Source organism: Vespa crabro, chromosome 7 (assembly GCF_910589235.1).
Source record: "Vespa crabro chromosome 7, iyVesCrab1.2, whole genome shotgun sequence".
In the NCBI taxonomy this organism is placed as follows: domain Eukaryota; kingdom Metazoa; phylum Arthropoda; class Insecta; order Hymenoptera; family Vespidae; genus Vespa; species Vespa crabro.
Window position 1 is genome coordinate 1,440,001 of NC_060961.1, and position 16,424 is coordinate 1,456,424.

Below are 16,424 nucleotides of genomic sequence, written 5' to 3' on the forward strand. Positions count from 1 at the left end.
TCATAAAAGCGATTTCGTACAATTCGCATAAAGAATATTTACAAGTTATCCATTAAAAATAAATAAATATATATATATATATATCAAACTGTATCAGATAATTTATCTCTACTTAAATATACTTCTCATCGTTTTTAATAATCGATTCTAATAATAAAATGATATATTAAATGGCACCATATGATTATCTCTCAATTAAGATATTCCGTTACAATAATTAGATTTAGATGAAATATAAAAAAAAAAAAAAAAAGTATATACATACATATGTATAAACTGTAATATTATGATTATATTTCCAAATAAGATATTTAGATAAACTTTCTCTTTGCTTTACGAAAATTCAGATTGAAATCAAGAATCGATCGTTACAATAATTTTTTAATTAAATCTTAAAAATTATATGTAATATAACATTTATGTATACAAATACACATACATAAACATTATTATTAAAAAAAATTTTATATTTGATGAAAAAGTTACTTCCAAATTATATTTCAAAATGATTCAAATAGTTCTTTTTATAAAGAATTATATAAATATATATATATATATATATAATTTGACGATTTTTTTTTTTTTATAAGAAAAATAATAGATAATAAATAATAAGAAATATAGAAACAAACAATAACAAATATAGAAAATAATAGAAAATAATTTTTTTCTTTCTTTTCTTTTTTTTTTTTTTTCAAGACCTTGAAGAAAAAGAAACAAGATTATTTTGAGGGTAGAGGATTAGGGTGAAAGATGATAGCGGCTCGTAAGATCGATGTTCTCAAGTAGCTTAAAAAAATTCACAAATTTACGCACATACGATTGTTCGTGAACAAAATGTGTGTCCTCTTATATGACACGGCCGACCATGAACTCTCCTAAATATTCGATCGCCTCTACGTATGTATGCATGTATGTATATATATATATATATATATATATATATATATATATATATATATGTACGCATTACAAACACGCATACGCATATCATCTTATACTCACTTAAATACATATATGTGTACGTACATACGTACGTGCCCATGCTTTACACGTATATACATAATAAACACGCCACATATATATTTTAACTGTATCGAGCAAAAGTGAGTAGCAAAAGTGGCGTTTCAATCGTTTGTTTTTTTATGCTTCGAAATGGAGGAAAAAAAAGAAATAAAAAATACAAAGGAAAAAACGAAACGAAAAAAGAGAGAGAGAGAGAGAGAGAGAGAGAGAGAGAGAGAGAGAAAGAAATTTAATAAGTAACGCACAAATCGAGTTATACTACTTTTTATTGTTTTTTTCCCCCACTCCTCTTTCCTCTCTCTCCCTCTCACTCACTTGTTCTCTCTCACCCTCTCTCTTTCTCTATTTTATCGACAAAACGCGTATAACTTTTCTTGGAAAGAGTGGGCGGTCGAGATAGACCAACTAGGTAGTATATGCTATATCCCTCAGCACGAGGGTTGAATATGATTTATTGATTAAGGTTTTTATATATACACCGAGCTCATTCTCTTCCTACGTAGAACGAGCTTCGATGACGCCTTCTCCTTTGTCTTCTCTCTCTCTCTCTCTCTCTCTCTCTCTCTCTCTCTCTGTTTTTCTCACTCCTTTTCTTTATTTTTTCTATCCCCTTCTTAAATCGAACACTTATATCGATCAACACGTTTATCGTTAATCGTAATACAAATTTTGTTCGACATTTTATATTTGAAAGAGAGAGAGAGAGAGAGAGAAAGAAAATAAAAAAAAAAATGAAAACAATAACAATAAAAAGAGAAAAATGAAATGAAACGAAATGAAATAAAAAGTAATATATAATAAATAATGAAATAAAATATTGAACGAAGGTAAAATCAATTTTACAAACGAGATAGGAAAGCAAACACACAGGACGGACGGACATTTATACATTTGCCATTATGAGATTTCAAAAAATAATTCTACTTCGATTAATTAAATGTATATACTATATTTATTATTTATCACACACAAACACAAACACACACCTGTATGCATTTGATATATTAAGCTGTCTTTTTCTTTTTTTTTTTTTTTTTTTTATACACATGTATATCGTCATTTGTAAGTAGTAAGCTTCGAAAATGTAACCATGTAAAAGAATAGTCCCAAGAGCTTACGACAAATGCGACCCTGTGACTAAAGAGAAGAAGAAGAAGAAGAAGAAAAAGAAAGAAAGAAAAAAGGGAGGAGGGGGGAGGAAGAAGAAGAAAAAGAACAAGTGATAACCTAATTGATTTTTCAGTCTCGTTCTATCGTTCGAGCTTACGTCAGATGAGATCCGCGATCTACATATCTACGTGACCGGGACTGATGAATGAATCGCGGATGCGGAATTAGTCCCGACGACGAATAAGAATGAAAAATATAAAGAGGCGTTAAGAAGATAACGAAGACGATGACAGGTGCGCGCCGCGCAATTTGAAGAACTTTTAACGAGGTGGAAAGTCCAAAGACGCGAATGGCAACGCACGTGCATTAAAATCGCATGTTGCCGTCAACGAATTCGTAAGTGCACTCAATATTTTTTTTTTCTTTGTTCTCTTTTTGTTTGTTTTCTCCTAAATATCCAATTTACGAAGTTAAAAAAAAAAAAAGAAAAAAAAAATAGATAAATAAATAAAAAGAAAAACAAAAAAAGAGAGATCCTAAAATAAAACATAATTATTTAAATGTATTTATTTAAATTTATTTAAATTAAACTCTAACGTGGGTACAAACGTGTGGGAAGTTAAGAGACTTGATCGATAAAAAAAAAAAGTAATTACATATAAAGCGTATTATACAGAGTTATCCATTCGAAACAAACGATAATAAAACACAGACCCGGTTAAAAGGTTTTTTTTTTTTTTTTTTAAAAGATCGATTACTTTTGTTCTCTTTTCTCTTCTTTTCTTTTCTTTTCCAGACTACTTTTTTCTTCTTTCAAACTAATTTCTTTTTCTTCCCCTCTCCTCTTTTCTTCTTTTTTCCCCCTTTCCTTTCTTAACATCGTAAAACTACTAAGCTCAAGAACTCTTGGCAACCCGAATATTCAATGATACTTACATAAGTTTATTCAAATGAAACACCTTCTATATGCGTACATGCGTGCACGTACTTATTTTAAATATAATTCAAACATACACATATGCATATATATATATATACACACAGAACATACATACATACATACACAACATATATATATATATGCCACTTCTGACGTCACGATCACGTGGTTGAAACAAAAAAAAAAGGAAGAAAAGAAAGAAAAAGAAAAAGAAAAAGAAAAAGAAAAAGAAAAGAGACGCGTTCGTACGTAAGCGATCGGGACTGTACGAAATAAAATAAGCACGTTCTTTTTGTCTAGACGATTCGCGAGACACACAGAGAGAGGAGAGAGAGAGAGAGAGAGAGAGAGAGAGAGAAAAGAGAAAGAAAAGAGTGAGAAGGAGAGAGAGAAAGAGAGAGAGAAAGACTTAGGCATCCTTCTTTCGTTTGTTCGTTCGTTTCCTCGATGTTCGCCGATCGGTTAGCGAACGGGGTATCTATTCTCGTCATGCTCCGCAAAGCAAGAAAGTCGGTAAGCAAGTTGAGTTGCTTGCCGTCGGAAAAACGTCGATTATCGTTTGATAGCATACATTCGTTTTTAAATGAACGCGATGACATTTTTTTTCCTTTATATATGTATATATATACGTACTATATTATATGATATATTTATATATATATATATATATATTGTATGTATGTATATATGTATGTATGAATGTATATACATACATTTAATAATTACTTTCCGTCGTTTTTAATAATAATTCGAATTTTTGATATCTTCCAGAGAAAACAATTTTTTTTCTCTTATTTTTATTTTGATATTCATTCGTTCGTTTGTTTGTTTTTATTTCTTATTTTACATTTTTTTACAACTTCCTATGTAAAATCCTATGACTCCTATATGGATCTCTCTCTCTCTCTCTCTCTCTCTCTCTCTCTCTCTATTGTGCCAACATTCAAGATTCACGAGGAGAGGAGAAGAGGGTATTTAAAACGAACGTTACTCTTGGGATGTGAACATACATACCTCGACACTCTCTACTACTACAATACTACTATTACTGCTGTTACTATTTACACTACTATTAAACTACTACTACTACTACTACTATTAAGAACGCGCGAGTACCTTCGTTTATTGTACTCTCCTCTCTCTCTCTCTCTCTTTCTACGGGTCGACGCGCAGCACACACGCGCACATGAGAGAGAGAGAGAGAGAGAGAGAGAGAGAGAGAGAGAGAGCAAATACGCGAAATCTTTAGCTTACACGTACGACCGAGATTGTATGTATAGAGAGAAAGAGAAAGTGAGAGTGAGAGCGATAGAGAGAGAGAGAGAGAGAGAGAGAGAGAGAGAGAGAGAAGATATAAAGAAAAAGAAAAATAAATAAAAAGAAAAACGCGTTATAGCGTGTACGGTATAACATACGCGCGCACACGCAAGAAAGAGATGGAGAAGGTGGAAGAGGAATAGGAGAAGGAGGAGGAAGAGGAGGAGGGGGAGATACAGGAGGAGGGGAGGAGAGGCCAGCATCCCGTAGCAGTGGCAGTGGTAAAAGACAGAGAGACAGACAGCTAGACACGCGTAAAGATAGAAAGAGACGGAGCGATGAGAGAGCAAGAGAAAGAGAGAGAGAGAGAGAGAGAGAGAGAGAGAGAGAAAGAAACAAGGATGGATAGTAATATTAGTCGGTACGCGTACCTCGGTATAGTGATGCACTTGGTATTGCAGCTTTGCGTGGTAATGGCCTTCTCGAGTTCCTCGAGACCCGCCGACTTCTTCAACTTCTTAACGAGACTCTTGACGGCCTTCTCGCTCCATTTGTCCTCGCCCTCGGCCTTCTTCCAGCCTAGCAGCCGCTTCACGATAGGCGGGTTGAAGCTGAGCAACATCGAAGTCGTCATTTGCGCTCGTTACGTGCGCGAGACACCCCGCCGCATCGGGGATTCCGTTCTCTCTTTCTTTCTTTCTCTCTCTCTCTCTCTCTCTCTCTCTCTTTCTCTCCTCTCCTCTCTCTCTTTCTTTCTTTCTTTCTCTCTGTCTGTCTGTCTCTCTCTCTCTCTCTCTCTCTCCGTCTCTGTCTCGGTCTTTCGGTCGCTCTCTTACTACCTCCCTCCCTCCCTCTCTATACCCTTTCCCCGCTTCACTCTTTTTCTTCTCTGTATATCTATTAGCTTCTATTTCTTGAAAAACTTTAACCGCACGACGCCTTCTAACTTGTCTCGCGACGGACGTGCGCAAACAAAGAGGTCACCCGCGTGACGCAAAAAAAATAATGACGAAACCCGAAAAGTCCGTGGCGCGAAAGAAAACTACACCGAACGACGCGACAGCCTCGCACGAGCGGCGAAACTCTCTCATAGCCGCCATGTCGTTCCACAGGAACGTTCTCGGACGTACTCGGTTAATTTCGGATAACTTCGTTTCCTTTGCGATTCGCATGCAGCGACATCTCGGGATAGAGAGAAGAACGAAAAGTGAAAGTGAAAGTTTCTCTAGTCGCTTGTTTTACGAACGCATCGTACAAAGATTTTCTTTTTCTCTTTTTCTTTTTATTTAACTTTATTATATGCGAAATTCTTATCCCTTGTGAAGTTTACGTAACGATTATCCAGTATTTTGATTATTACCGTGATAAATGTAATAAGAGAATATATCGTCGTACACAACGATTTGTAAATTGTCTATTCACGTAACGAGTAATTTTCTGAACAACACCGCCGCAATTCCGCCATCTTTAGGAGCTTCGTTATTGGCTGCCGCTTCATGGATCTAACCTAACCTAACAGAACCAATGAGGCATTCTTGAAGAAGCGTCTGTACGCCCGGAAACAAGCTTAGAGTTTTTATTATTTTATTGCAAACATATACATGGATTATCTTTCATGCGTGCTTAGTGTGATAAGAAAAATAAACAATTGTTGGATTAATATTTTATGAGTGTCTAAAGAGAAATTTTATATATTTTTACATCGATTCGATCATCGGTTATCTAAAGTTATTTATAAGTATTCATATATAAATATAAATGCAATGAGTCGAGACGGTAAGTAATACTAGTCAATGAGATATATGAAATATTGTTAGAAAATCAAATTTATATGTTATACTTTGTATATAGACGACAGAAGTGATTCGGAAGATGAACGTGAGAGATCCAGAAGTCCTTCGCAGGACTCTCGTCGTTCTGCTAGTATTGAAAATGCAGTTAGAAGTAGATCAAATTCTCACAGTCCAAATTCGTCACCGGCAAGGTATGCTTTAATATTTATTTTAACCCTAAATATATATTTCATTATATTCTATAATGATTTTAAATGAAATAAAATCTATATAATGTTTTGATAGATCTAAACCGTCGTCACCAGCACAAGTGGGATCACCCGCATCATCTACGTCAGCACGTTCCAATGCAAGTTCTAGAAAATCTTATTCGAGATCACGTTCTCGCTCGCGTTCACCTTCTAGAAGTAGATCTCCATCTCCGGCATCTACAAAGGAACATGGAAGATTATCTAGATCTAGTTCTAAATCTGGCTGCAGACGAAGTACTTCCAGATCTCGTTCAAAGTCTCATTCGGAAGAACCTGTGGAGAATGATAGAAGAAAAGCAACTCCGTCTCCTAGCCCGATGCGTTCTGCAAAGTCCTCATCAAGATCAAGAAGTCCATCCAAAACTAAAGAAAGTTCTCTATCGAGGAATAATTCAAGATGCAGATCTAATTCACGTTCGAGATCAAGGTCAAGGTCTAATTCACCAAAACCAAGTAAAGCCGTTTCTCCAAGGAATTCCCGATCTTATTCAAGATCTCCATCGCCCCGAGTAGCTTCTAGATCACGGTCTCGTTCTGGATCAAGAAGATCGCGTTCCCGTTCACATTCCGGGTCACCAAAGATAGCATCAAAATCTCGTTCTCGGTCGCATTCTAATTCAGCAGAACCTCCTACAAGATCGAAATCACGGTCTCTTTCTCGAAGTCCTAAGCATACATCAAGATCGAGATCAAAGTCTCATTCGCCATTAGGCTCGAAGAAAGGTTCTCGCTCGCCAAAATTATCGCCCGGACATTCTCCTTCGGATGTTAGAAAGTCACGTTCTAAATCGAAATCTCCTTCTGTGGAAAGTTCGAAGAAAGGTTCTCCTTCGTCGAGAAAAAGCTCACGTTCGAGATCACCGTCGCATTCGGGCGATGAAAAAGCTAAATCGAAGTCAAGATCTAGATCCAGATCTGGTTCTGGATCAAGGAAACAATCTTCCGTAGCATCACGTAAAGGAGGATCATTGTCGAGATCTCCGAGTCCAGAGCAAAAGGCATTATCAAGGTCAAAATCTAGATCAAGATCAAAATCAGGATCGAGAAAAGCATCACGATCGAGGTCTGGATCAAGACAAGCATCTAGATCTCGATCAAAATCAGGATCGAGGAAAGGATCTCGATCTAGATCAAGGTCAGGTTCAGGATCGAGGAAAGCATCTCGATCGAGATCGAGGTCAGGATCAAGGAAGATATCCCGATCGAGATCGAAGTCAGGATCAAGGAAAGGTTCCCGATCGAGATCGAGATCTGGATCAAGGAAAATATCACGATCGAGATCTAGATCAAGGTCTGGTTCAAGAAAATCCGTTTCCAGATCTAAATCAAGATCTAGGTCAAAATCCAGATCATTGTCAGGATCAAGAAAAGGTTCTCCATCTCGTGCAGTTTCAAGAAAAAGTTCACACTCTAGATCTAGATCAGGTTCCAGATCTAGTAAATCAAAATCTCGTTCGCGATCTGGTTCGAAGGTTTCAAGATCAAGATCACGATCTGGATCAAGAAAGTCAGGCTCACGTTCACGATCAAGATCAGGCTCTGGATCAAGATCACCATCTAGATCTCGTTCAAGATCACATTCAGGTTCACGATCAAAATCAAGATCGAGATCCCGTTCGCGGTCTGGTTCCGTTGCAAAATCTGCTGGTAGATCTCGCTCAAGATCTGGCACAAGATCGAGATCGCGATCGGCTTCAAAATCTGGGAGATCAAGAAGCCCAAGCAGAGAGTCAGAAAGTGGAGTAAAAAAGCGAAAAAGAATACTCTCCGATTCGGAGGATGAGAATGATGCTGCTAAAAGTTCTAAAAAAGCGGCACGTGAATTATCCGATAGCGAGGATGAAAGAGATCCCGATAAATCACCTAAGAAAAGAAATGAAGACGATCTGGAAGAGGGTGAAGAACACGATGAGAAGAAAGACGATGACGAGCCCACCAGTATCGTGCAACAAGATAATGAAGATTCTGACGATGGAGTTATTGCAGAGGGAGGAATGTAAGTTGATGAATTATTTTTTTACTACATCATAGCATAATAATCATAAATTTAGTCAAGAGATTCTTGAAAGTTTATTTTATGTAGAAATATAATAGAGTACACATTTCCTTCTAAACATTATTAAAAAAAAAAAAAAAAAGAAAAAAAGGAATGATATTTATTGTTATTATTATTAATGTTTGCTATCCAGGAGCAACAGATATTTGTAAGTAATAGCATGAAGTAGGCAGATGATTTATTGACGTGGTCATAAATTATTAAATAGTTTGTAAAGAACAACGAATATAATATTAAAAAATTATTGATTTTAAGCTAAATTGCTCTTGAAACTATTAAGTCAAATTCTTTTTTTTTTTTTTTTTTTTTCCATCGTTATACAATTATTTCTATTTTACAGGGATGATTCAATGTCTGATTTTGATCGTATGCTGGCACGTAAGAAGGAAGAACAATCACGTAGACGCAAACGCAAAGATATTGACATAATTAATGACAATGATGATATTATTGCACAATTGTTAACCGATATGAAGGCTGCTTCTGAGGAAGACAGAAAGTTAAATCAATTAAATAAGCCAGCTACTAATAAAATTGCAATGTTACCAAAAGTATTATCACAATTAAAAAAACATGATTTACAATTGGCATTTTTAGAACATAATGTATTGGCAGTTTTAACCGATTGGCTAGCTCCAATGCCAGATCGATCTTTACCATCTTTAAGAATAAGAGACAGTCTTTTAAAACTTTTATGGGAGGTAAGTTTAACATAGTAAATAAAGCGTTTACGATGATATGGCTGATCTACAAAAACAAAAAAAAAATCTTTTTTTTTTTTTTTTTTTTTATAGTTTCCAAGAATTGACCAAGCATCTTTAAAACAATCGGGCATTGGTAAAGCTGTAATGTATTTATATAAACATCCAAAAGAAACAAAGGAAAATAAAGAACGTGCTGGAAAATTAATTAACGAATGGGCCAGACCAATATTTAATTTGTCTGCTGATTTTAAAGCTTTGACGAAGGAAGAAAGATTACAGCGTGATATAGAACAGACACCACAAAAAAGACGAAAAACTGAAGAGGATGGATCTTCTCAAAAATCTCAGGATATTAACAAAGCCTTAAAAGGAGATGCCAAGTATGATGGGATTTAATTTCGTGATGTCAGTATGAAGAAAACAAATGTTTTTCTAATGTTTTTTTTTTTTTTTTTTTTTATCATCATTTCAGACCTTTGAGACCTGGAGATCCAGGATGGGTTGCCAGAGCACGAGTTCCTAGACCATCTAACAAAGACTATGTCGTACGTCCAGATTGGAAATCTGACGTAGATATAAGTAGAGTAAGTATTGTGATTTTCAATGTTAAAACATTCATATATATATATATATGTCGTTTATTATATATTTATATTAATTTTGTTTATAGAGCACTAAGAAACAAATGAATCGATTTGAAAGGCATATGAAGAATTATATGGATAATAAAAAAATGAAATCTGCGAGAAGAGCAGTTGATATATCCATAGAAGGACGTAAAATGTCTTTATAATAATGTATATCTTAGGAAAATGATAAAAAAAATTTTGCAACATCGAAAATATATAATTACATCGTGTTGAGCTCTTGTTATTTTCTGTAAAATTAAATGAATTTCTGTATAAAAATGTCTTTATAAGATATAATAATAATGATAACGATGACTATGTACATTATACGATATATATTTATGCCGATGCTAATCAATAATTCTATAAGTTAGATAACTAAGGTAACATTGTATATCCGCAATTCCGTGTATTAATGATACTTAGCAATTCGATTATTTTTAACAATGTACTATATATAGGTTGTATTATTTGCCATTCTTCTTTTTTTTTTTTTTTTTACTATACATATATATATATATATATATATATAAATAGTTCAAATATACATGAATTTTCAAATGAAATATATTCCTTTTTTTCTATTCTGTCATATAACGAATAAGTAACAATCATAAGTGTTTAACTAATTGAAACGAAAGTAAATTAGAAATGAACTCTAGATGCGTAAGTAATTATACAAAAAATAAAAACTGATTAAGACTGTTCATGCATCGAACATAGGTTAATTGTAAAAATTAAATTTTAAGCGAGGATATGACATTTTCGAACGTTTGAAAGTATTTTAGTTTCTTTGAAAAAAGTTGTGTCGGTTTTCTTTTTTTCGAAAATAATTTATTCATAAAAATAAAGCTTTACAATTGCAAAATAAAATCTGAAATAAATGTCTGAATTTTAAAGTAAGATAACATGAATTTTCAGATGCAGCAATCTGCATATGGTAAGATTTGAATCGGTATTAATTACATTGAAATTTAAATCTAGCTTATATAAAGCAAGTAATACTAAGCTGATTGCATATTTAAATGAGTTTTGAAAATTTATTTATATTTAATTCTAACTAAACATTGAAGTATCTTAAATCTTACATTGTTAATCATATTTCGATAGATAAATAAATGGAATATAATAAAATTCTAAAATAATTTCTTTGAGAAACGCATTGAAAAATATTAATTTCTTATTTGTTCTTATTTATATTTATGTATTCTCATTTCTTTTTATTTACATTTTTAAGGTTAAATATTATATTTTCCATTTTTTGTTTGTCGTCATATCGAAATATTTCCAAATTTAAGATATCCATCAGCAATTTTCTTTCTTCGTAGCTTAATTAGAAATAAAGATAAAATGTATTACTATATATATATATTATGTAGAAAAGATTATGAGAAAATTAACTCGATTAATTAAGACGTGAGATGAGTATAACCTAAACAAATTTATACACCAAAAAGATTCATATAGGGACAATGTTATACCTATTGCGTTTGTAGTTCGTATTTCATCCGTATATGTCGCTGAAGTCGCATATATTATCAGCAATAGATAATGAATAACCTTAAATGGCTTCTTTCTCTCATAAAATTGTTGTCACATAACCTATGAGCTCGTTCATTATATACATATATCATTTTGTTAAGTAGTAAATTAATTTTTGTTAAGAAGAAAAATTATTAATATATATATACAATATATATATACTATTTACAAATATGGGAAAAACGTCAAAGGATAAACGTGATATATATTACAGACGAGCGAAGGAAGAAGGTTGGAGAGCACGTAGTGCATTTAAATTATTACAAATCGATAATGAATGTCATATATTTGATGGTAATGTATCTTGATATGAATCGTAAATTTTTACGATTATCCCTTTTTTTTTTCCATTTTATAAACTGATGTTTCTTATATTTGATCAACAGGTGTAAACAAAGCTGTTGATTTATGTGCAGCACCTGGTAGCTGGAGTCAAGTTCTTTCACGAAAATTAAAGTATGTAGATATATCATTGAAATAATATATTTAAATATATTATTTAAATTTTAAATAATATAAAATTATTTTTCTATCCTTAAGTGAAAATTATAAGAAGGCATTGGAAGCAGGTGAAGCGACACCTCCCAAAATTGTTGCTGTTGATTTACAAGCGATGGCACCATTGGAAGGTGTAATTCAAATTCAAGGAGATATTACAAATACTGCCACGGCAAAGCATATAATTGCTCATTTTGATAACACACAAGCAGATTTAGTTGTATGCGATGGAGCACCTGATGGCATGTTCTTATATTTATTCATTTTGTTCTTTATTTTTGTTATATTTTTTTTTTTTTTTATTATTATTAACTTTGCAGATTTATATTAATAATAATTAATTGTGAATATATCTTATATTTTAGTCACAGGATTACATGATATGGACATATATATTCAGTCTCAACTTTTGCTAGCAGCTTTAAATATAACGACTCATATATTACGACCGGGAGGAACATTCGTAGCAAAGATTTTTCGAGCTAAAGATGTCTCATTGTTATATGCGCAATTAAAAGTATTTTTTCCTTATGTCTATTGCGCCAAGCCAAGTAGTTCTCGAAATTCTAGCATTGAGGCTTTCGTAGTATGCAAAGATTATTCACCACCTGATGGATACGAGCCACATATGTTGAATCCTCTTCTAACTCACGAACCTTGTAATTTTGAAAAATTGACAGGAGTTAACAGGCTCGTTGTACCATTTGTCGTTTGTGGAGATTTAAATCAACCTGACTCCGATACGTGTTATCCATTGAACGTAGGAATATATAATGATTTATATTTAAAAAATACATATATATATATATATATATATATATATGTATTATACTCGAAATATTTTCAAATATAATATTATACTTGATATATTTTCAGTTCGAAGGAAAAGAATACAAATATCATGAGCCAGTGCAAAGCCCAATCGCACCACCTTACGAAGAGGCACTCTCCTTGCTTGAGGATAGAAGTACTGATTTTCGAAAAGCAGACGTTAGTGTTATTATTGATAATGATCGTCCGATATCCTTATCTGAATTTAAAGAACAAACAAGGCGAAAACAAAAGTGTATAAATGAAAAAGTGACGGAGGAGGAAAAGACAGATGAAAATCAGGAAGACGTGTTGAATATACTTTCCTTGGATACATTACTTCATTTAAATATATCTAATGAAAATAATGATTTTGAGAAGTAATAAATTAATTTAATAAATTAATTTAAGTCGAAGAAAAATATTGTACAAAAAGAAAAAAATTTCTAATAATAAATGTTCTTACTTATTCTATCGTATAAGTCTCCATCTGCATGAAAATATTATATTATTGCGTATATACCTTAATTACTTGAATTTATCACACGTTCCAAATTACACCGAATCATCTTGTCGATTGTATTAAAATCTATGCTAACAGGCAAAAAAAAAATTAGTAAACATTGACTCAAATATTTTCGACCTTCGATATGCCTTGTCGTATTAACAAGTATATAAATTTCATATACAAATGGAATTTTATTGCCTTTTGTGCCTTTAAATGAAACTAATCAGTGATAAGAAAATTTCGAATATGACGAAATAAGTTTTATAGAATAATCGAATAATTATTTATATTTAAATCGGATTTCAAAGATTTTTCTATCGATCTAGAGTTACAATCGCAGTTATAGAAAAGAAAGAAAAATGTAAAAACAAAAGGACGTAATTATTCTGATATCGTTGAACACAATCTTTCAGGAATTTACGCTGTCGTTACGTTATGCGTTACGCTATTTGACCGTCCTTCGGGAATCTTATCAAAATGCTTGGAAACGAAGAAATTTGTAAACATTTACTCGGCGAAAGATTTACAACTTCTTCGTCTTCATGTCTTCCTCTTGGGTAATTATCTAAATTATTATTAATAAGAAATCTAGAAAAATATTACATATTAATATTCGCGCTTGTAAATGTTACAGACGAATAGAACTTGCAACATTTGTGAGAAATTATTTTGTTGCGCTGAGTGTTGTAAGAGACATCAAAGAAACAAGCATCCGGATCAAGAGTTTTATTGTCCGTTATGTTACGGTAAAAAATTGCCATTGCATCCAAAATTAGATGAGAAATTACTCTATCATGTAGCCGTCAATCATCTTCCTTTGTATTGTTATTTATGTGGTGATTTTTTCGAACAAAACAAGGATATCGAATTATTCGGTAACGTTTAATATTTCTTTTTGACTGGTGCCACGTGAAATCACGATCCATAATGATATTATATATATAAAATATGTAAGGAGTAAAGAAAGGTTTTCGAATTTATATTTAAAAAATACAATTCCATTTGTATTTTTATTAATATAAATTGAAAATGAGAAAATGATTTCACATGGTATGAGATTTTTCTTTTCTTTCATTTTTTATTTAATTACAAATGAAATGAAACGAAAAATAATTATTATCTTTGAACTATAATATTCATGGGACTTTCCGAAGATCCATGCAAATTTTGGTTGGCACAACGACGTCCTCAATTATCGATCTCCGAAAGAAGATCTCTCGTGGCCACGCCAATATCGTCAAATTTAGGAACAAAGAAGAAGGAACATTCGACGATCGATGGCGATTACAATGGTAATTTTGTTGGCCCATTAACGTCTCCGCCAGAACTTTATAGAACAACGAGTACGCCGATGCACGTTGCCGTAACAGGGAAACAGTCGAGCCTCGAATACAAGACTCCGCACGTGCCAAATTTTTTATTAAAGACACCAAACATAAGTTCAACGACCTCGATAGTAAAAAGTTACACGTACGGATCAGAATCGAAAAGTAGCGATTTCGAGGGTAAGTCTAGCAGTTATTTGACTTGTTATACGAATCAGGATAAAACGCCATTTCGATCTTTACCAAGCGATTTTGGCGTGGAAGAACAGCTCTCAACAAAGAACAACCCAGGATTGATGTTATCGGTTATGCAAGAACAAGAAAGAACCGAATACATAACTGCTACCAAAACTAAATTATCGAACTATGAAATCGAAGGGTCGGCCGATGATATGGAATTAACCGGGATCCATGGTGGTATATTACCGGAGATGAAAAACGTTGAAGTTAGAATACACGAGGAAAGAAGATCTAGTTCGTTCAAAAAGGTCAGATTTTCTGATCAATACGATAAAGATATTGAATCGGGTAGAGGTAGTATCGGTAGTTCGAATATGACGGAAAACGATGAATATTATGAAGCTCGAGAGTCGTTATCACGATCGACAGTTACAATGGAGGATGTACCAATGAAAATGGATAATGAAAAATTGACTAATATTGATGCGAATGCGTTTGATAAGAATCGGAATGAATCGAAGGTCGATTCGAGATCTAACACGGAGAAGATTAGTGACAATGAAAATAATATTGAAAAGGAGAATCGATTTTATAGAACTCAGACCACTCATAGTAACATTGGTGTTACCCAAAAAACTGGTTGTTCTCGTGTCGTGATGATGGTGATCGTAGAGAACAATTCGACTTCTGGAACATCCAATATCGGGCCTCTGATCGAATCTGGCTTAAAGCAATTGTCATCGATGTCAGATCTTGCCGAGTGTAAAATAACAGATACGGCTAAAAGAGAGTTGATCAAATCGTCGATGGAAAATAATGTAAATACTGCAGATTATAAATTCTATTCGGATTCGAATTCGGTATCATCGCAGAGTAATAACGTGGAAAGTTCCTTGAATAGAAACAATTCTGCTGGTCTTTTATCCTCTATGACGCATGCGGTTAAACAAGCGCTCAGAAGTTTTCCCGGTATGTTATTAATTTTTTCCAAATCCATTGAATATGCCACTCATTGGTTTAATATTATTTTTTTTTCCTTTTTCTTTTTTTTTCTTTCCTTTCTTTTCAATCAAAATCTTATTAATTTTGGAAAGATGGATCGCCTAAAAAAGATTACACGTAAACTATGAAATATATATATATATATATATATATATATATATATGTATATAAACATATACGTTTTGATAATATATCTTATCGTAGGTGGGAATTTTTTAAAGTCTACTTCGAGCGAACGAATGTTTAAAAGAGACGAAATACCTTCGTCGTCCGCAGTCAATAATTATTTGTCAAATATTGCATCCTACGTGTCGAATAATTCGCGTAAACGATCAAGAGATTTCAAGGATGAATCTCCTACCTCAACGACGGCAACTGATTCTGCCGTTTTATATGCCGATGATAGAAGTCCAATGGCGAAAAGACATCGCTACGGTTGGTATAAAATCAGAGGACGAGAACCAATTGCAAGGATGAAAAACAAGTTGACATCGCCTAGAGGAATATCCTCGGAAACACAAATTTTTAGTCAAGGTTCTTTGTCCGTTGGAAATACGATTATACCGATCCCATCACGAGCACATCAATCTGTGCAATCCGATGTTATAACTAACGATTAAAAGTTCTTTCAAACGTTTCGAGTAATATTTAAGAGCAAAAAAAAAAGTAAAATATATATATATATACATTATTAGATTATGTACGATATTTTTTTTTATTTGTCGATCCATCGTTGGATAAATTACATTTATTTTTGATTAATAATTACATTCTGTTTTCGTTTTTTTTTCTT

General features: G+C 33.1%; 4 protein-coding genes across 5 annotated transcripts in view; 3 read left to right on the top strand and 1 right to left on the bottom strand.

Moving 5' to 3' along the window:
- Window positions 1-5,130, bottom strand: part of LOC124425402 (mothers against decapentaplegic homolog 2) — a 23,136-nt gene extending 18,006 nt beyond the window's left edge. Inside the window, exon 1 of the mRNA XM_046965689.1 lies at window positions 4,765-5,130. Within this exon, the coding sequence (XP_046821645.1) occupies window positions 4,765-4,967 (203 nt within the window). The 5' untranslated portion in view covers window positions 4,968-5,130. The remainder of the gene's footprint in view (window positions 1-4,764) is intronic.
- Window positions 5,131-5,315: 185 nt separating this feature from the next.
- Window positions 5,316-10,222, top strand: LOC124425401 (protein IWS1 homolog). 2 transcript variants are annotated; one of them, XM_046965687.1, is made up of 8 exons: window positions 5,316-6,109; window positions 6,185-6,317; window positions 6,412-8,373; window positions 8,567-8,581; window positions 8,774-9,134; window positions 9,228-9,517; window positions 9,610-9,721; window positions 9,808-10,222. In XM_046965687.1, the coding sequence occupies exons 1-8, from the start codon at window positions 6,097-6,099 to the stop codon at window positions 9,928-9,930; spliced, it is 3,009 nt and encodes a 1,002-aa protein (XP_046821643.1). In that variant the 5' UTR covers window positions 5,316-6,096; the 3' UTR covers window positions 9,931-10,222. The 2 variants fall into 2 exon arrangements, with proteins under 2 accessions (XP_046821643.1, XP_046821644.1); XM_046965688.1 differs by lacking the exon at window positions 8,567-8,581.
- Window positions 10,223-11,345: 1,123 nt separating this feature from the next.
- Window positions 11,346-13,176, top strand: LOC124425564 (putative tRNA (cytidine(32)/guanosine(34)-2'-O)-methyltransferase). Its single transcript, XM_046966073.1, has 5 exons — window positions 11,346-11,602; window positions 11,695-11,764; window positions 11,849-12,048; window positions 12,172-12,566; window positions 12,683-13,176. Exons 1-5 carry the CDS (start codon window positions 11,482-11,484, stop codon window positions 12,998-13,000), a joined length of 1,104 nt encoding a protein of 367 aa, XP_046822029.1. The 5' UTR covers window positions 11,346-11,481; the 3' UTR covers window positions 13,001-13,176.
- Window positions 13,177-13,314: 138 nt separating this feature from the next.
- LOC124425563 lies at window positions 13,315-16,351 on the top strand. Its single transcript, XM_046966071.1, has 4 exons — window positions 13,315-13,681; window positions 13,759-13,999; window positions 14,279-15,598; window positions 15,836-16,351. The coding sequence occupies exons 1-4, from the start codon at window positions 13,667-13,669 to the stop codon at window positions 16,249-16,251; spliced, it is 1,992 nt and encodes a 663-aa protein (XP_046822027.1). The 5' UTR covers window positions 13,315-13,666; the 3' UTR covers window positions 16,252-16,351.
- Window positions 16,352-16,424: the final 73 nt, after the last annotated feature.

Excerpts from the sequence above, each read along its gene's own strand:
- LOC124425401 (XM_046965687.1), top strand. Across the intron at positions 9,135-9,227 it reads TTTTAAAACTTTTATGGGAG|TTTCCAAGAATTGACCAAGC; the intron begins GTAAGTTTAACA and ends TTTTTTTTATAG. Across the intron at positions 9,722-9,807 it reads CTGACGTAGATATAAGTAGA|AGCACTAAGAAACAAATGAA; the intron begins GTAAGTATTGTG and ends TTTTGTTTATAG.
- LOC124425564 (XM_046966073.1), top strand. The coding sequence starts at position 11,482 with ATGGGAAAAACGTCAAAGGATAAACGTGATATATATTACAGACGAGCG. Across the intron at positions 12,049-12,171 it reads ATGCGATGGAGCACCTGATG|TCACAGGATTACATGATATG; the intron begins GCATGTTCTTAT and ends CTTATATTTTAG. Across the intron at positions 12,567-12,682 it reads ATACGTGTTATCCATTGAAC|TTCGAAGGAAAAGAATACAA; the intron begins GTAGGAATATAT and ends ATATATTTTCAG.
- LOC124425563 (XM_046966071.1), top strand. Across the intron at positions 14,000-14,278 it reads CAAGGATATCGAATTATTCG|ATCCATGCAAATTTTGGTTG; the intron begins GTAACGTTTAAT and ends GACTTTCCGAAG. Across the intron at positions 15,599-15,835 it reads AGCGCTCAGAAGTTTTCCCG|GTGGGAATTTTTTAAAGTCT; the intron begins GTATGTTATTAA and ends ATCTTATCGTAG.